This window comes from Ovis canadensis, chromosome 14 (genome assembly GCF_042477335.2).
Source record: "Ovis canadensis isolate MfBH-ARS-UI-01 breed Bighorn chromosome 14, ARS-UI_OviCan_v2, whole genome shotgun sequence".
NCBI classification, from domain to species: Eukaryota; Metazoa; Chordata; class Mammalia; order Artiodactyla; family Bovidae; genus Ovis; species Ovis canadensis.
Window position 1 is genome coordinate 77881371 of NC_091258.1, and position 19374 is coordinate 77900744.

The 19374-nt window shown below is 59.9% G+C and overlaps 1 protein-coding gene across 8 annotated transcripts; it reads left to right on the forward strand.

Moving 5' to 3' along the window:
- Nucleotides 1-955: 955 nt before the first annotated feature.
- Nucleotides 956-10339, forward strand: ZNF444 (zinc finger protein 444). Of its 8 annotated transcripts, none has more exons than XM_069552219.1 (4): nucleotides 956-1135; nucleotides 6026-6362; nucleotides 8423-8507; nucleotides 9313-10339. In XM_069552219.1, the coding sequence occupies exons 1-4, from the start codon at nucleotides 1065-1067 to the stop codon at nucleotides 9891-9893; spliced, it is 1074 nt and encodes a 357-aa protein (XP_069408320.1). In that variant the 5' UTR covers nucleotides 956-1064; the 3' UTR covers nucleotides 9894-10339. The 8 variants fall into 8 exon arrangements, with proteins under 8 accessions (XP_069408320.1, XP_069408322.1, XP_069408321.1 ...); XM_069552221.1 differs by lacking the exon at nucleotides 956-1135 and adding an exon at nucleotides 1560-1625; XM_069552220.1 differs by lacking the exon at nucleotides 956-1135 and adding an exon at nucleotides 1602-1802.
- Nucleotides 10340-19374: the final 9035 nt, after the last annotated feature.

A 19374-nucleotide genomic window follows, 5' to 3' on the forward strand; every position in this document is an offset into this window, starting at 1 on the left:
CAGGACCACCAAGGAACTCCAAAGGTTTAAGTTTTAGGAAGAGCCTTCTGAGGAATGGATACACAAAATGTGGTCTATTCATACAATGGGATATTACTCAGCCTTAAAATAAAAAGGAAGGGAAATGTGACAGCTGCCACGATAGGGGTAAACATGCTAAGTGAAATATACCAGTCACAAGAGGCAAGTACTGTATGATTCCACGTACATGAAGTGCCCAGAATATTCACATTCATAGGCAGAAAGTAGAATGGGGGCTGCCAGGGGCTGAGGCAGGGGAACGAGGGAGTCGAGTGCGGTCGGTCTGTTTGGCAAGATAAGGAGTGTTTTAGAGATGGACGGTGGTGATGGTTTGTACAACGATGTGAACGTCCTAAATGCCACCCAACTGGTTTTTGTTTGTGTTTTTAATTTTAACTTGGCTTGTGGGATCTTAGTTCCCCCATCGGGGATCGAAACCATGCACCTGAAGTGGAAGCGTGGAGTCTTAACCACTGGACCCTGGACCGCCAGGGAAGTCCTTTAGACTCATTTCCTAAGACTGCAGAAAACGGGCGAAAGCAAGTTTCTTTGTCAGGGGGGAGGGGCGAAACAGTCTCCTCTGTCCACCTCAAGGTCTGAAATGCCTCTTTAAAAACTCCAGCTGGAGACGTCGAGTGGGCAATCGGAAGTGAGTGGGAACAAAGGTCAGCAGGAGACTCCGGTGTGGCTGGAACCCACTGGGCAAGAGGGGAGCGGTGGGCCAAGGTCCGTGAGGCCACAGTGAGGAGGGTGGTTTTCACCCCGCTCTCGGACAGCAGGTTCTGACTCAGCCACTGACCACTTGTGAAACCAGGGGGAAAGTGTCCGTCTGGTGAACGCTGGTTCCGCGCCAGCCACTGTCTCACCCCGTCTGCGCACCAGCCCCGGAGGCGGAGGCGGAGGTGGGGGCGAGGGGCGTGTCCGCCTCACCCTTCCCGAGGACACGAGGTGTGGCCCCGGGCGATGACTGAGCCCGGGGTCCGCGCGGCTCCCGGCCGGCCTCGGTCTTGCGCCCGTCTGTGCATCTCCTTCCCGGGTCTGAGATGGGGAGGCTGCGGCCCGGACCCCGGAGGCCAGTCGAGACCTTGCAGACAGCCCCCTCCCCGACTCAAAGGCGAGGAGGCAATTGAAGTCTAGGACCCGCGGACCAGGCTCACACGGAAGAGCAGCTGCGTCCGCACGGGGTGGGGAGGGAGGGTGACGCGCGGCCCGTTGTCAAGGAGACGCAGCGCGCAGCTCCGGCTCGGCGCCTCCTCCCCGCCGACGGATTTCTGGGCTGCAGGGGCCCCGTTTCCGGACCGGCCGCTCCGGTTTCCACGGCAACGCCGCGCTGGCTCCTCCTCCCTCGGCCCCTTCGGCGCACCTGCGCCTGCCCGGGGTCGGGTGGGGGGGGGGTGCCTGCGCGCGGGCCCGGGCGAGGACCCGTGTGTGTGTTTTGTGGGAAATGTAGTCCAAAACCTGGCGGCGCCTCGGTGCATCTTGGGAAGTGTAGTTCTGGCGCCGGCGGCACCTTCCGGGGACGGGCATGGGGGGGGAGGTTGCCGAGACGAGAGCCAATGAGAGGCCGCCTTTGCCGCGGTGCTCCCTGGGAGATGTTGTTCTGGGTGAGGGCGGCGGGGTTGTTGCCGGGGGCGAAGCGGCCGCGGGGCGTCTGGGAGCGTTGGGGGGAGGGGGATAGGCAAGTTTGGCGCAAAGCCTGCCGGGGCATGGAGTCCTGGTGAGCGCTGTGCGCATGCGCGAGGTGCCGAGGGGGCTTGGGGGGCCTCACCCGGGAGAGTGAGGTGAGCGAGGGGGGCAAGGAGGGAGGCGTCGGAGGGGCCCGGCGGGATGAGCTTCGGGGAGGGGGCCGGCGGGAGGTCCGAGGAGGGAGGAACGGCGGAGGTGGGGGAGGGATGAAAAGGGGGCCGGGGGCTGGGAGCGCGAACGGGGGTGGGAGCGTCGGGACGGGGGAGGGGTGCGGGCCCCGGGGGCGGAGAACGGCGGGGCGGGGAGAGTCGGAGGGGGAGGGGAGGGAAGGGGGCGGGGGTGAGGGTCCCGGGGCCGAGGAGAGTCGAGAGGGAGGGGGAGGGGTGGGGGAGGGGGAGGGATGGGGGAGGGGCGGAGAACGCCCGGGGGCGGGGAGAGTTGAAGACGGCGGGGCGAGGAGGGGGAGGGGCGGAAGGGGGAGGGGTGGGGAGGGGCGGAAGGGGGAGGGGGTGCGGCTCCCGGGGGCGGAGAACGCCGCGGCGGGGTGGGGAGAGTTGGAAGAGGAGAGGGGCTGGGTGGGGGAAGGTCGGAGGGGGGAGGGGGAGGGCCCTGCCTGGGAGTCTGGGGGCGCCGGCGGGGACGGACCGGGTCGGAGAGGTTTACGGAAAGGGGCTCCGGGGAGGGGGCGGGCCCGGCGCGGGCGGGGTGCGGGCGGCCCTCCGGCGCGCGAGTCTCTGCAAGCTGGGCGGCACTTAGGCGGAGCTGCGCCTTCCCCGGGCCGGGGTCAGCTGCCCTCCTCCTTTCTCTCCTGCGTGGGGACGCGTGCCCCCCTCTCCCCCCGACAGCCTGACTGGTGGGCGCGCCGCGCTGCAGGGCTGTGTTTGCTCTCCCGGTCGTCTGCGGCAGCCCTGCCGCCCGCCTCCTATTTCCTCTTCCAGCCCCTGCTCCCGCGGGTGCGTGGGTGCAGCGCCGGCGCTTTTGTTGGAAGCGGTGTCCCCGGCACCGCACAGAGTGACGGGAGTGGGCAGGGCGGAGGCTGGTGGAAGGCTGTCTTGGCGCCCCCGCGCGCGCCCCGCAGCATTTTTGTTTTCCGTTCGTCTTGACTTCTGAGACGTCTAGGTTGGTCCGACTTTCCCCATTTTGTAGCCCCGGGGACGGAAGATTCAGAGCGTAAAAGGTGGCGCGCCATGTCCTAGGACGACTCGCTGGGAAGGTGGCCCTTTGGTCTGAGTAAATATTGGTCCAGTGGACCGGTGGCTCCCCAGCAGGGCCCACTGTACCCTTGCCCTCGCCGCCGGGGAGTCGTGGACGTTTCCGGGACACATTTTGGTTGTCACAGTTGGGGAGACACTGGTGGCATCTGGGTGAAAGAGGCTGCGAAACTCTGGCCAGGTCAAAAGTGGCTGTCAGGCAGGCACGCTCCATCCAGCGCCTTCTCAGTTATTTTTTCCGTCTTTTTTTAAACGTTTGTTTTGTTTTGTAACTATTTTTTAAATAATTTTTTTCAACTGAAGCATAATTGCTTTATAATATTGTGTTGGTTTCTGCCATACATCAACGTGCATCAGCCATAGGCACGCATATGTCCCCTGCCTCTGGAACCTCCCTCCCCCGTTTTTGCATTTTTTTAAAAACTTACTTTATGCAAGTTTAGTTGATTCACAGTGTTCCATGTCTGCTGTCCAGCAACGTGATTCAGTTATGCACTGCTGCAGCCTTGTTTCATGCTCTTTTCCATGTTGGTCCACCGCAGGATTGATGCTGTACCGCATCGTGATGGACTGGGATCCTGTGCTGCGCAGTAGAGCCTTGTTACTCTGTCCTGTGTGTACCAGTTTGTGTCTGCTAATCCCCGTCTCCCACTCTGTCCCTTTGCTGCTCCCCTTGCAGCCTCGCTTTAAGGCCAGCATGAGTTCGGTCCCTGCCACTTACTAGCTGGCTGATCAAGCCAGCTTAAGTCTGAGAGGATCCTCCCTGCACAGCAGATGCGCACAGCTGTGCACCAGTAAAACTTTAATTTAAAAACAGGCTGTGGGCCAGTGGTCTCAAAGGTTTTAAGCTCAGGACCCCTTTATATCTTAAACAATTTTTGAAGACGCAACCCAAAGCACTTGTTCACATCTCTGTGTCATCTCAGAAGGGAAGGCTGAGAAAATCTCATAATAGCAATCAATGCATTTAGAAATAGCGGTAGTTGACTTTTCCACATGTTAACACAAATAGCACTTTTTTTCCTCTCTTTTTTTTTCTTTTTTATTGGAGTGCAGTTGACTTAGGGCCTCCCTGGTGGCCCAGCTGGTAAAGAATCTGCCTGCAACGCGGGAGGCCTGGGTTCGATCCCTGCCTTGGGAAGATCCCCTGGAGAAGGGAACGGCTGCCCACTCCAGTGTTCTGGCCTGGAAAACTCCATGGACTGTACAGTCCATGCGGTGGCAAAGTCGGACACGAGTGAGCGACTCACTTTCGTAGCTGATTTAAGGGGCCTCCCAAGTGGCACTAGTGGTAAAGAACCCACCTGCCAGTGCAGGAAACCTGGGAGATGTGGGTTCAGTCCCGGGTGGGGGCGATCCCGGAGGAGGAACTAGCAACCCCCTCCAGTCTTCTTGCTGGAGAAGTCCGCGGACAGAGGAGCCTGGCGGGCTACAGCCCATGGGGTCCGGAAGAGTCGGCACGACTGAAGCAGCTTAACACGCACGCACGGATAGTTGGTTTACAATAGTGTGTTTCTGCTGTAGAGCAGTGAGTCAGTGACACGCGCACACATCCGCTCTTCTATAGATTCTGTTCGTGTCCGGTTCCCGGCGCTGTTCACTAGCTCCGCATCAGTTCTCTGTTCTGTATTCGGTAGTGTGTATGTGCTAATCCTAATCTCCCAGTTTTTCCCATGCCCCATAACGGGTTTTAAATGAATAACCGTGTCTTCCCAACGAAAAGTTGGAAGCATGGCATCACTTGTCTTTGCACATCTCTGTGACCCGAACAGCTGGGTTCCCACGGCCGCCTCTGCTCTCTGCTGAGGCCCGGGGTGGGGTGGGGGTGGGGGTGGGGGGCCTACCACATGCTCGGGAGAGAAGGTGGGGAAGGGACTGGTAACTCGGTCAGGAAGCGTGTTCTCACCTCGAGGTAGCCCCGAAGGAACTCCAGGGCCCCTGGACTGTTTGAGGACCGTGGTTCCAGGCAGGGTTTATTTGGGGGCTGCGTCCTTCTCTGTTGGGGTGGAGCCGTTCTGGTCCCTGCAGGGTCCCCCGCAGTGTCCCCACCTCCGCTGGCTAGATGCCAGCTGTGCCGCTCCCAGCACCCCCATCTGGCCATCAGAAATGTCCCCAGACCATTCAAGATCACCCCGCCCTGGAGCCCTGCTCTGTGTCTTCAGTCCTCAGGACCGAGGCCCCTGCCTGCCTGTGTCCCCCACTCTGAGAAAGGGATGAGGAAGCGGGGTGGCACAGGGCTCCCTGGGTGGGAACACTGCAGTGGGTTGCCATTTTCTACCCAGGGATCGCACCCGGGTCTCCTGCGTCTCCTGCGTTGGCGGGCAGCTGCTTGACCCCTGAGCTGCCTGGGAAGGCAGTCCAGCAACTCCACTGGGAGGGTGGAGGGCCTTACAGCCAGTCCCCAGCCTCTCCCAGCTCCCAGACTGTGCCTGGGGGCCCTGTGAGTGTCGAGGCCTGACCACTGCAGACCAGGCGGCTTCAACCACAGACACTTGCTCCTTGTGGCTGGGAAGGCGGGGATCCGGCCGGGATCAGGAAAGGTGGACGGGTGTGGGGAGAGCCTCTCCCCCGCCTGCGAACCCTGCCTTCCCTTCCCGCTGTGTCCCCCCAGGTCGGGGGCAGAGCTGTCCTGTCCTGTGAAGACAGCCACACCCTGCGCCCCAGCACGACCTCCCTTTACCCCCACATCCTCCTCGAAGCCCCGGCCCCACGTACAGTCATGTTGGGGCCGGAGCGTCCACATGTGCCCCAGGGGTGGAGGGGGATGCTCGTGTCCACCCTGGTTAGTGAGGGAGAGGCGGGGCGCGGAGCACTGGGGCGCCGGCAGCCTCCGCCTCCGGGGTGTAGCATCGGGTGCGACCACCAGCATAGGAGGTGCTGATGACAAGGCCCGGGTGCCTGGGCACCAGCGGCCTCCGTGCGCGCGGCCTCGCTGGGTCCTTGCGGGGAGGACGCAGGAGTGGGGGAGAGTGGGGACGGGCCCACAAGCGGCGGGCGAGCCCTTCATCTCGGGGGGCGGGGGGAAACTGAGGCACGGGATGGGGCGGCCAGCCCTCCCATGTGGGGCCCCCGCCGGAGGGCGCTCTGACCGCGGCCGCTCCCCGCAGGCGCCGTGACCCCGCCGCCGGCCCCATGGAGGCGCTGGGCCTGGGCCCCGTGAAGCAGGAGCGAGGCGCCGCCGAGGGCCTGACCGCCGACTCGCCGTGGCACCGCTTCCGCCACTTCCACCTGGGCGATGCCCCGGGGCCCCGCGAGGCTCTGGGGCTGCTGCGCGCGCTCTGCCGGGCCTGGCTGCGGCCCGAGGTGCGCACCAAGGAGCAGATGCTGGAGCTGCTGGTGCTCGAGCAGTTCCTGAGCGCGCTGCCCACCGAGGTGCAGGCCTGGGTGTGCAGCCGCCGGCCGCAGAGCGGCGAGGAGGCCGTGGCGCTGCTGGAGGAGCTGTGGGTGAGCCCGGGGTCCGCCCTCCGCCTGCCCCCGGGTCCCAGGTCCCCCTCCTCTCCCACGCTCGCCCCCTCCCCCCCTCCGCCCTGGGTCCCTCCTCTTCCCTCCCCCATGCTCACCCCTGTCCCCTCCCCTGTCCCTTCCCTCCTTACCCCATTCCTACCCACCCCCGCCCTCCTCCTGCTCCCTTACGCTCCCTCCTCCCCCTCCCGCACGCTCACTTCTCCCCCCTCCGCCCTGGGTCCCTTCTCTCCCTCCCCCCTGCCCACCCCCTGCCCCCCTCTGCCCTGGGTCCCTCCTCCCCCTCCCCCATGCTCACCTCTCCCCCCTCCGCCCTGGGTCCCTTCTCTCCCTCCCCCATGCCCACCCCCTGCCCCCCTCCACCCTGGGTCCCTCCTCCCTCACCCCCGTCCCTCCTCCCTCTCCCCTCACGCTCACCCCTGTCCCCTCCCCTGTCCCTTCCCTCCTTACCCCCATCCCTCCTCCCCCACCCCCTGCCCCCGGGTCCTCCCTCCCCTCCCCTTCCCCCCATGCTTGCCCCCTGCCCCCAGCCCCCCACCAAGCTCCCCATAGAGACACCCTCAACAGGCTCCACGAACCCTGAGGCCCATGGTATGGTGGCAGTGGGGGGAAGAGTCAGGCCTGCCTTGGCGGTAAGGGACGGTGGGTGCACAGACAACCTTGAGCAAACTTCAAGAGACGGTCAAGGACAGAGGAGCCTACCGGGCTGCAGACCAAGGGGTCGCAGAGAGTCGGACACGACTAACACTGCCCCAGGCCCACCCTTCTGATGACTGATTCAAGTTCAGGGCCCCTGGACCACCCTGAGGACTGACCCTGCCCTGCCCACAGCTGTGGTTGGTCCTAGCTGAAGGACACGGGTTAACTGCTGAGGAGAGGTGGCAGGGAGAGGCCGGGAGGCTCTTCCCGGGACCCAGGGGGCAGCGCCAGCCCTGGGCGACAGCTTGTGGCGGGGCACACGGAGGAGCGCCAGCTGGAGTGCTCCCGAGCTTCCTGCCTGGAGGTGCGGGCGCGCTTCAGCCGCATGTGGGCGCTTGCTGGCACGGGCCGGAGCCTGCGCCGTAAGTTAGGTCCTCAGCGCCCGGCGTGGCCTCAGGACCCAGTCTGGCGGGACCAGCCGGCCCAGCGTTCCCTGCCCAGCAGACGGGGGCAGAGGGCAGGCCTCCTGGGGCAGCCGGGTCCTGCTGCGCCCAGAGGCTCAGCCCCGCAGCCTCGGGGCTGTAGTGTGACTGGCCTCCTGCGCACTTGAAAGTTGTCCTGGGGCCAGTTTCTCCCTGCCGCAGAGCTGTCCGTGGGATTCTCCAGGCGAGAATACTGCTGTGGGTGGCCATTTCCTACTCCCGAGGATCTTCCCGACCCAGTGATGGAACCCACGAATCCTGCATTGGTGGGCACATTCTTGCCCACTGAGCCACCTGGGAAGGCAGTCCAGTGAGTGACTCCACCAGGAGGCCCATGAGGCCTTTCCAGGAGAAACGACTCCACGCAGACTCCTCGAGGAGCCGCGACCAGAGCGTAAAGGAGCCAGAAGTTGTGGGTCTGAGGCTGTCTCTCAACCATGGGCCTCTGGCTGTGCCACACTGCTCAGAGCCGTCCACGGGACAGCTGGGGAAGCTGCTTAATTTGGTCCTGGGTTGAAAACGGCCTCTGTGTTTTCCTTCTGGATTTTGGCTTGGAGCTGGCACAGGGCATCGAGGCTAGAAGCCGGGTTAAAGCGGCTCCATCAGTGGTCTGCCTGTCGGGTAGCAAACCGCCCGAAGCGCAGTGGCCCAGAGCAGTAAGCGCTCCTGGTCTCCGCCGGCCCCGTGGGTCGGGAGTGAGGGGCGCCCGCCCGGGCCCCTCAGGAGGCTGCCGGGGGCTGGAGGACTCGCTGCCGAGGTGCTTGGTGGGAGGTCTCAGGCCTCGCCATGTGGGCCTCCACGAGCCTGTCCATGGAGGACCCCAGCCCGGCGGCCGCTGCCCTCAGAGCCCGCGGCAGGACCCGGAGGGCGGGCGGCGGGGCTCCAGCTTCTCAGCTGGACACGTGGGGTCTCTGGTTCCAGGGACCAGCGACGAGGGCGCCTCAGGATGCGACCAGAGGCTCCGGGGTCGGCGTGGGAGAGGAAGCTGGTGGGGCGACACCCTCAGGTGAGCAGCCCCTCCTTCCGCACCACGCTCCCCACTTGTCCGTCACTCACGCGTTCAATGGACCAACCCTCTTGTGCCGGACCCCGCCCTGGAGGGCTGGCACACGGGGCCGGGGGTCAGACAGGACGGGAGCGCCTGCAGTGCTGACCTCCGGTGGCGGCCTCGAGACCCTGGCATCACCAGCCTTTCCCTGCAGCAGGAGGCCCGGCACAGAAGAGACTAACCCACCCGGGATGGGCGCCTGCTGAGCCAGGGTTGTGTCCCGGCAGCCTGACCCCGGCTTTGCACCCTGGTTCTCACCAGGCGCCTCCTTGGCAGCCTCTGTCCATCCCCTCAAAGCTTGTCTTTCCCCACCTGCCGGCCCATCCATCCTTCCCCCAGCCCGCTCCCCATCCATCAACCAGTCCTTCCATCCACCCATGAACCAGTCTCTCCACCTCCCCATCCACGAACCATCCTCTCCCCTCATCCGTGAACTGGTCTTTCCACCGCCACCCCCCCCGCCATCCCTGAGCCAGCTGGTCCAGCCTCCATCAACCAGTCCGTCCACCCCCCATCCAGGAGCCATCCTGTCTCCCCATCCTTGAACCAGCCTTTCTAGTGCCCCACCCGTCAACCAGCCCGTCCACCCACCCAGCTTATGCACCCCCAGTGCCCGTTCATCCCCCTGCCCATCCACCCAGGCCGTGACCACCCTGCCCTCCGTCCCTGCACCTGTTGGTTCACGCCCCATCCATGAACTATCCTGGCCCCAGCATCCATGAGCCAGTCCATGGCCGTCCTGATTTTGCGCTTTTACCTGTAGGAGATGCGGCCCCCAGGACTGAGGAACCGGCGACGGCAGACGCCCAGGCCGCGCGCCCCTACAAGCAGGAGCCGGGCAGCCCCCCGCCGGCGCCGCCAGCCCCGCCTGCGCCCGGCCTGCCCACCTTCCCGGCAGCCCCGGGCACCACGTCCTGCCCCGACTGCGGCAAGGCCTCGCTGAAGCCTGCGCACCTGCTGCGCCACCGGCAGAGCCACTCGGGCGAGAAGCCGCACGCCTGCCCCGAGTGCGGCAAGGCCTTCCGGCGCAAGGAGCACCTGCGGCGCCACCGCGGCACGCACCCTGGCGGCCCGGGCCCGGCTCTGCGCCCGCTGCCCGCGCGCGAGAAGCCGCACGCCTGCTGCGAGTGCGGCAAGACCTTCTACTGGCGCGAGCACTTGGTGCGCCACCGCAAGACGCACTCGGGCGCCCGGCCCTTCGCCTGCTGGCAGTGCGGCAAGGGCTTCGGGCGCCGCGAGCACGTGCTCCGCCACCAGCGCACCCACGGGCGCGCGGCCTGCGCGGGCGGCGCGGCCCCGGGCCCCGAGGGCGCCACGCCCTTCCCGCCCTGGCCCCTGGGGTAGCTCCGGCCGCGCGCCCGGCGCCTCTGCCCTGGCTCCGCACCCCGGTGCCTGAGCCCTGTCGCGTGATGCCCCGAACTTCACTCTCTGGGTCAGCCCCCGCCCCGCCCTCGTCCTCGCAGTCTCTGCGTTGCGAGGACGCCTCTGCAGCCCTCCCCACCCGGAGCCCAGTCGAGGACCTGGGCAGGGGCGGGGTCCCAGGCTGGAGGAGTCTGCAGGGAGGGGACTGCGTCTCGTCCCGCCCGGGGAGACCGCCCCTTGCCGCTCCCAGGACGGTGGATAGCGGCACGGCTCCGACAGGACGACCAGGTTCCAGCAGGGGTATCCGAGCTGTGGGTCCTTGCGCTGCGACCGGCCTGTCAGGCAGGCCCGAGGAGGACAGGTGCCGGAGACCGCCGCTGACCAGCGTCTGGAGAGTGTTAATAAAGCCGCTGACGAGTTGTGCAGCCGCTGGCGCCTGCGTTCTGTCCAAGCTGTCGTCGGGGAGGGGCATGGTGGGCCCCACCGGGGCCCCTCCCGGCTGGCAGGGCCCGGGGAGTCGGCACAGCCCAGGGCCCGGTCCCTTGTCCTTGAGCCTAGAGACTCGATGAGCCTTTGAGAGGTGACAGGGTGAGTTCCCCTGGGCTCCCGCGCGTCCAGTGCCCGAGCCTGGCCGGGCTTCTGCTGGCAGAACCCCACTCGGTCATGGCCCTCGTTTCGCTCTGCTAGCCCCTGGAGCAGCAAGACCCAGGCCACGGGGCCCTGCCATGTGGCTGCGAGGGGGTCTGGGAAGGCGACTAGCTGGACCCCGCAGGTGTTTGCAGCCGGATCCGGGCCCCACCTTCCGAAACCATTAACACCTGGTGGAGGCGGGGCCTCCAGGTGGTCTCCAGGGTGCCGAGGGCAAGCGCTCAGGCCTCAGCGTCCACCTTGTGGGACGGGGCTGATAACGCTCCCGGAAGGGGCCGGCCCTGGAGATGAAGGTAGAGGCCTGCCCTTCTGGCCCGCAGAGCAGTGACCCTCACAGGCGGTCTCTGGCCGCGCCTCCTTCCGCACCCCGGGGTCCGTATGGCTACACCTGGCAGAGGAAGTTGGCTCGGAGAGGCCACGTCTGCAGCCAGACCGGCGAGGGGACCAGAGGAGGGGAGGTGGGGGTGTCTCCCCCGAAACTGGGGTCTGAGGACGGGGCTCTGCCAATACCGTGCCAAGTGCCAGCCCCCAGGCCCCGCTTTCAAGCACTCAAAGCCGTCACGTCCTTGAATAGTCAGAACCCAAGGAGACAAGCGCTGTGGCCACCCCACCACACAGATGGGGGAACCGAGGCATCAGAGGGGTGTGTGGCCGCGCCGCGGTCGGGGTCTGAAGCTGGCGGCCGGGGGTGCAGGCGGGCGGAGGACCCAGGTTCGTGGTGTGGCAGCAGCATCCGGAGGCTCGCGTCCTGTCGCCTAGGCGACCCACGCGGACTGCGGTGCTGGCTCCGCGCAGCGGCACCTGTGTAGCGCGGTGCACACGCCGGCCGGCTCGGATGTCTACTCAAGGAAGAGGGGGAGGTACCTGCACACTGTCCAGGCAAACCCCGGAAAGGAGGTGAGAATCCGCTGCGCAGCCTGATAACATCATGCCGCAGTGTAGACGAACAAGACATCCAACCCCGGGCTCCTCTACCTGCTTGCAAGTGAAACTGAGTTGGGCCAACAGCTGTTATGGAGAGGGCTTGGTTCACCACTCCTGCCAAGTCAGAGGTTAACCTGAGCACAGCTAGTTAGGTGTGGGACCAAGTTTATTCTGTCTGGTGGAGGAGGGCACCCAGATGTGGAGGGCCACCGCCCGGGTGGGGCATGGACCAGCTTTGAGGAGGCATGTTTCTTCAGCACCCTGCTCCACCAGCCACACGGCCTTGGTCCTTCCAATCCTCACAACAAGCTGTGCGTCCTGGGGGTCTGCGGTAAAGGAGCCCAGAACATCCTCGACCCAGCTTTGATATCTATTGGTATGAGAGTCTTTGTTTGCTGCGTGTGTGTGTTCTTTCTTTTACATTTTTTTAAGTTATGAAAGCATGATAACGCGTTTACAGGAGACTTGGAAAATACAGAACGAGGTTACGTGTAGTTCCACTTGCTGTTCAGCTGCTCAGTCATGTCCAACCCTTTGTGACCCCATGGACTGCAGCACGCCAGGCTCCCCTGTCCTGCACCAGCTCCTCAGAGTTTGCTCAAACTCACGTCCATTGAGATGGTGATGCCGTCCGACTATCTCATCCTCTGTTGCCCTCTTCTTTTGCTTTCAATCTTTCCCAGCATCAGGGTCTTTTTCCATGAAACGTCCCACTGTATATTACCATTATTTTTTAAGTAGGTAAATTAATATTTTCATATGGAGCTTCAACATCAAACTCAAAAATTAATGGAATGAATAGACAGAAGTAGAAGGATATGGTAGCCCTGAAAAGCACTATGAAGCAATTCAACATAATCAAGATTGAATCAGCTTTCACACAACAGCAGGATACAAATTCTATTCAAATTCCCACAGAGTGTAAACCAGGAAACACTGGAACATATCCAGGGACATAAATCAAGTTGCAAAAATTTCTTGATCTAAAGGTATTGAAATCAGAGTCTGTTCTCGTCACTGTGGAATTATGTTAGAAGTCAATACCAAAAGACGTTCAAGAATAACCCACATATTTTCAAGTGCAACGTAACATTTACCAAGAGAGGTCTTTGACTTAGCCGCTGAAAGCCTCAACGAAGCTAGAAAACTGAAAACACACAGAGGGTGATTACAGAGAAGAAAGCATTTAGAATATGAGAGGTATGAGATTTTAAAAAATCAATAATTACAGCTTTATACTGAATACTGCCTGAAGCCAGAGGCAGTGAACTAGAGGTACTCACAGAATCGCAACTTTCTCTTTAACACATTGTGAGCATTGGGTGGGGGGAGCCGGCAGCTGGGAGAAAGAGAGAAATGTCACCAGATCTATAGTATGACCCCACTCCACTCAGAAAATGACACAGCAGACTTTGAAAGAGTCCATAAAAGAACTAAAACAAACAAAAGCCAGGTACAAGCAGGTCATCAGTAAGGAGACAAAGTCCGCAGACCTGCAGTTTCCCACAGTTGCACAGTCGGCCAGCGAGACACGAGGGTGTCTCCCAGCTGCCCCTCCCTGAGTCAGGGCGACGACAGAATGCTGACCCCCAAGTCCCCTCTTTCCTGGGTGTGAGATGGTGAACGTGGGAGGGGGGAAGTGGGGAGTGTTGGGCCCACACTGGGTGATTTCTGGGCAGGAAAGGGAGAAGGGGTCTCAATCAACCCCGATCCCCAACCCCAACAATCACACACCTGTGTCCTTTAGAGGCTTTATTGTGGTCCCTGGATCTTGGTCCGGGATGAGGAAAGAGGGACCAAGGGAGACACTGGAGCATTCAGCACAGTGGACAGGGGTGTTTGCTCGAAGCTGAGCCGCAGGGAAGAAGGCTGCCTGGCACCCCGCACCCCGGAAGTCTCTGCTCACCTCCCTTCTCAGGCGGAAAGAGAAGGGAAGCTTCGTGGAGACTGTATGCCACACGAGGACCTCCTGTTCGCGGCTCCACTGTACGCGTTGTTGCTGTGCAGCCGCTCCGTCCTGTCCAACTCTTTGCAAATCCAGGACTGTAGCCCCCAGGCTCCTCTGTCCATGGGATTCTCCAGGCAAGAAGACGGGAGTGGGGGGCCATTTCCTTCTCCAGGGGATCTTCCGGACCCAGGGATCAAACCAGGGATCGAACCCACGTCCCTACGTCTCCTACATTAGCAAGGGGGGTTCTTCACCACTAGGGCCACCTGGGAGGCCCTTTATTGTGTGTCTGTGCAGAGAATTCTCTGATAAGACTGAAAAGACAAATATGGCTCTAAAATTTTAAATCTTAGCAGACTTACGAATGCTGAGTCGCTGGACCACACAGCACACGAATATGGGATTTTAGAAACTGCCCAACTCGAAGTAACACGTGAAGAATATGATTTGAAAAGTTACAGGCACCCTATGTTCATAGCAGCATGGAAGCAACCTAAGTGTCCATCAGCAGGAATGGATAAGGATGATGTGGGCCACACATGCGATGGAAGGCCACTCAGCCACGGGAAAGAGCGCAGTCCTGCCACTGGCAGGAGCACGGATGCAGCTAGAGACCCTCAAGCTGAGTGGGTTAAGTCAGGTGGGGAGAAACACCGAACCCAAGTGATATGACTTCTATGTGAAATCTAAGCTACGACACAAATGAACCCATCTTTGGAACAGAAGGAGAATCATGGACCTCGAGCACAAGCTGGTGGTTTTGGGGGGAGGGGGCTGGGGGAGGGCTGAAGTGGGAGGGTGGGGTTAGCAGAAGTAAGCTTTTATGTGGAGGATGGATATACAGCAAGGCCCTACTGAATAGTGCAGGGAACTATGATAAGCCTATGATAAACCGTACTGCAAGAGGACTTTTAGAGCATTGTGCGTATATATATACACGAAGAGCTGACTCACTGGAAAAGCCCCTGATGCTGGGAAAGATTGGGGGCAGGAGGAGAAGGCGGCGACAGAGGACGAGATGGTTGGATGGCATCACCGACTCAATGGACCTGAGTTTGAGCAAGTTCCAGGAGTTGGTGACGGGCAGGGAGGCCTGGCTGAAGTTCACGAGGTCGCAAAGAATCGGACACAACTTGGCGGCTGCACAGCGATGCATGTGGGAATAACTGAGTTATTTTGCTGCACAGCCCAAACGAACCCAGCATTCTAAGTCACCTATAGTTCAGTAAAAAAAGGTTGAAAAAAATGTCCGCACCTTCTTGCCCACTCACCCGTTAAAGGCTAGGCCATGCTGTCCCTTGAACTCTGCATCCCGGCTGCTGTCGTGCCCACCTTTGCAGGCTCCAGGATGGATCAGCACGAACCACCCCCCCCCCCCCACCCGCCTGACGTCACTCCACTTGAGGCCCCGGCGTGAAGGCACCCTCAACAGCAGCGATGCTTTTCACAGGCTGCTCTCAACCTCCTGACCCCTCCTGGACTCCACTGTATTCTGACTCACCAGCTTCTCACAGAAATGTGCTCGAGGGAGTCAGCTCAGAAATGACGCTTCCTGACCGCGGGTTCCTCTCCCCCTGTCTCTCAGACATCTTGCCCCTTCTGATAACACGATTGTCAGCCTCAGCCACCCATGCCTGTTTTAAAATTCCACCAATGGGCTCCCTTCCCATTCAATAAATCAATTAGGTCTTTCTTTGGCACCAGCAATGCTTGCGTCTTTCTCACTAAACTTCTCTCAAAATAGGTGACTCTCCCAGGTGGAGTGGGGACCTTCCTATAGTAAGGTAATCTGGAACCATATACTAAAAACCTAGGAACGGAGACTTCCCTGGTCATCCAGTGGTTAAGACTTCGAGCTTCCAACACAGAGGGCTCGGGTTTGATCCCTGGTCTGGGAACTGAGATTGAAGTAGGGGATAGAAGGGCCCCTGGCCCAAGCAGCTGCTACTTGCCAAATGGAGCAAAACTGAAGTTTATGTCTTCAGCCAGACAAGAACCAGGCCTGTTTCCCTTCCTCTATTGATATGGAGGGAATAACTAATGGGGGAATTAGCTGCAGCAAAAACAGAAATGAGTGAACAGACGTGGGCACACGAGAGGCCTGCAAGAGTTAAACAATCTTGCTTCTTCTTTGCCTGTTGCTAGCAAATATGGGCTTCCCAGGTGGCTCAGTGGGTAAAGAATCTGCCTGCAATGCAGGAGAGCCAGGTTCGACCCCTAGGTCAGGCAGGAAGATCCCCTGCAGAAGGGGATGGCAACCAGCTCCAGTGTTCTTGCCCGGAAAACGCCATGAACAGAGGGGCCTGGCGGGCTACAGTCCATGGGGTTGCAAAGAGTTCAACAGGATTGAACGGCTAAGAACACGCTCACACGCACATTCTCCCTGATCCTTGGTGTCTTTCTCTCTTTCTACGACTGTTTTTTCCTTCCCTCCATGCATCTGTGCAGACATCTAGCTACGTAGCTACCTAGCCGTATCTCCTGTGAGATATAACAGCTATGTCTCCTTTGAGCACTCCCTAAGTAGCAGTTGTTGTTGTTCAGTCGCTAAGTCGTGTCTGACTCTTTGCGACCCGACCCCATGGACTGTAGCCCGCCAGGCTCCTCTGTCCAGGGGATTCTCCAGGCAAGAAGACTGGAGTGGGTTGCCATGCCCTCCTCCAGGGGATCTTCCAACCTAAGGATCAAACCCACGTCTCCTGTGTCTCGTGCCCTGAGGTGGGTCCTTAACCATCTGAGCCATCGGGGAAGTCTCGCCTATTATCTGTTGTCTCTCTCAGCTGTATATCATCTCTCAGTTAACCTTTATCTATCTATCAGCCATCCACCTACCAACCTACCCACCCGTCCACGCCGTCTTCAGCTCCCTGTGCTTTCTCAGTAGGCTAACGCAGGGGACAGCAGACGGAAATTTCAGCAGTTCCTCCCGCTCCCTGCTGCGATTTTCTTTCCTCGGTCTTTCAATTTACACCTTCATCCTAATGGAGACACTTACATATACTATTTGTTGGGAGCAGGCTAAATCCTCGTCCATCACTTCCTCAAGTACTTGATAGGAACCAAATGGAGTGGATGAACAGTTCCTTTGGATGTTCATAAGTGTTCCCAGCAGAAGTAAAAGTGTGTGTGCGTGTGTGTGTGTGGAGGGTGGGCGGCGGGGCGGAAGTCTCTCCCTGAAGTTTTTGTGTTTTTTCCCCCAGGTGCTTAGGCTGAGAGAGATCAATATACCAACATGGCATCCTTAGGGGGTTGGCATATCCTGCCACCCCCGGGATGAAAGCATTGAGGGCCAGTCGCTGTCGCTAACCTTGGCCTTATAAGCCCCTTCCCCCAACTCATAAAAATTTAGCTGTGACTGTGGGGGCGGGAGCTGTAATCTCTGAGGAAGCCTTGGCGGAGGTCTGAGTCAGCCAGCCTAACTCAGGGTGTTTCCTGACTTCACCCGCCATCTCTTCCTTGACCCCGTGGTGGTTCACGGTGGGCTGGCTAATCGCCACACGTTGGTGAACTTCCCGGTTTCCCCCTGTGGCTGAGTTCTCACTGCATGCTGTGTGTGTGTGTGTGTGTGTGTGTGTGTGTGTGTGTGTGTGGAGGGGGAGAAGGCACTCAGTTACACTAGATGAGTATGTTCTAGAGGTCTGCTGAACCCTCGACTGGGGTCCTCAAGATTCTTCAAGAGGAGAGATCTCAGGCAAAGAGTTCTTTATTTTGCTAAAATTAACTTTCCTTGGAGCAGACTTGATTAACAGCGCCGCGGCGCTTTCAGGTGCGCAGCAAAGTGAGCCAGCTCTATACACATACCTTGTCGTTGTTTAGTCGCTCAGTCCTGTCCCACTCCCTGCGACCCCACGGGCTGCAGCCCGCCAGGCTCCTCTGTCCAGGGAACTCAGACAAGAAGACTGCAGTGGGCTGCCATTCCCTCCTGCAGGGGATCTTCCCGCCCCCGGGATCGAACCTGTGGCTCCTGCATTGGCAGGCGTGTTCTTTACCTCTGAGCCCCCGGGGAAGCCCAGGCATATACACATAGCCACTGGTTTTTAGGACTCTTTTCCCATATAGGCCGTTGCAGAGTATTGAGCAGAGTTTCCCGCGCTGTACAGCGGGTCCTTACTAGTTACCCGTTTTATATATCGCAGTGTGTATGTGTCCGGCCCAATCGCCTAACTTATCCCTCCTCCCCTGACCCCGGCTAACCGTACGTTTGTGTTCTACATCTGTGAATGTACTTCTGGTTTTGTAAGTAGGTCTATTTGTCACATTTTTTTTTCTTTTTTTAGATTTCGTATCTCATGACGCGAGGTATTCTAAACACACCCACCAAACAATAACGAAGGGACGCAGGAAACTCTGGGAGGTGCCGGATCGTCCTGGGGTTGGCTCCCTCTCGTGGTGGCAGGGGGATATAACAACTCCTAGGGGATCCACTCCAGTACTCTTGCCTGGAAAATCCCATGGACGGAGGAGCCTGGTGGGCTGCAGTCCATGGGGTCGCTAAGAGTCAGACACAATTGAGCGACTTCACTTTCACTTTTCAGTTTCATGCATTGGAGAAGGCAATGGCAACCCACTCCAGTGTTCTTGCCTGGAGAATCCCAGGGACGGGGGAGCCTGGTGGGCTGCCGTCTATGGAGTCGCACAGAGTCAGACACGGCTGAAGCGACTTGGCAGCAGCAGGGCTTGGAGAAGGCGATGGCAACCCACTCCAGTACTCTTGCCTGGAAAATCCCATGGATAGAAGAGCCTGGGATGGAAGAGCCTGGTAGGCTACAGTTCGTGGGGTCACAAAGAGTCAGACACGACTGAGCAACTTCACCTTAGGGCTTGGGGGCTGTTTAAAGGAAGAGATGGGGAGATATGGGCTTCCCTGGTGGCTCAGCCAGTAAAGAATCCGCCTGCAATGCGGGAGACCTGGGTTCCATCCCAGGGTTTGGAAGGTCCCCTGGAGAAGGGAATGGCTGCCCATTCCAGTATTCTGGCCTGGAGAATTGCATGGACCCCAGTCTGAGTCAGACACGACTGAGCGACTTTCACTTGGAGAGATATATGTATATATGCAAATCCATATTCAGAGCCTTATCTGTACAGAGACACGCTCCCGAAAACTGTCGCAAAAAAGCAAGGAATTCTGTGTTAACCTATATGAGAAAAGGCTTCCCAGGTGGCTCAGTGGTAAAGAATTCGCCTGCCAACGCAGGAGACCCAAGAGACATGGGTTCTCTCCCTGGGTGGGGAAGATCCCCTGGAGGAGGGCATGGCAACCCACTCCAGTCTTCTTGCCTGGAGAATCCCATGGACAGAGGAGCCTGGCAGGCTAAAGTGGATGGGGTCGGATGGCAAAGAGTCCAGACACAGCTTAGCGACTGAACAACTGCTACTTAGGGAGTACTGAAAGGAGCTCTTATATCTCGTAGGAGATACGGCTAGGTAGCTACCTAGCCAGATATCTGCACAGGTGCCTGGGTGTCCATACATATACACACATCCACAGACGTCCAGCTGTGTCACAGAAATGTAAAGTGACACGCCCCCACACCATCTGGGTTGTGTTTGGTTTTTCTGCGTGAGGTGCAGACCCCATAGCTTCACCTTTCACGGCACTGGTCACGCAGAGAAGCGGTCTGCCAGGTTCAGATCAGCCGGTCTGTCCTCGCCAGCCTCCCCCGCTCCCGCTCTTTCCCAGCAGAGCCATTTACACTTCCTTGTCACTTTCTCCCAATCGGAACACCACCCCTCCCGCTCAGATGGGAAGGGAAGGAAGCCGGGAAGAGGCGAGAGGGAGCCCCCCGGGGGAGGCGCGCACGAGGTCTCCGGGATGCTGTTTCTCACTCTCCTCCCCGCTGGGGTCTTGCTTTTAAGGTTGAGGCAGGCGAGAGTGGTCCCCCACCCCCACCCCCCACCCCCGGGCTAGCTCAGCGGGTAAAGCCTGAGCCTCGTAAAAGCGAG

Coding starts and splice junctions, on each gene's coding strand:
- ZNF444 (XM_069552219.1), top strand. CDS start 1,065: ATGGGGAGGCTGCGGCCCGGACCCCGGAGGCCAGTCGAGACCTTGCAG. Junction 6,363..8,422: donor CGCTGCTGGAGGAGCTGTGG/GTGAGCCCGGGG, acceptor CTCTGGTTCCAG/GGACCAGCGACGAGGGCGCC. Junction 8,508..9,312: donor TGGTGGGGCGACACCCTCAG/GTGAGCAGCCCC, acceptor TTTTACCTGTAG/GAGATGCGGCCCCCAGGACT.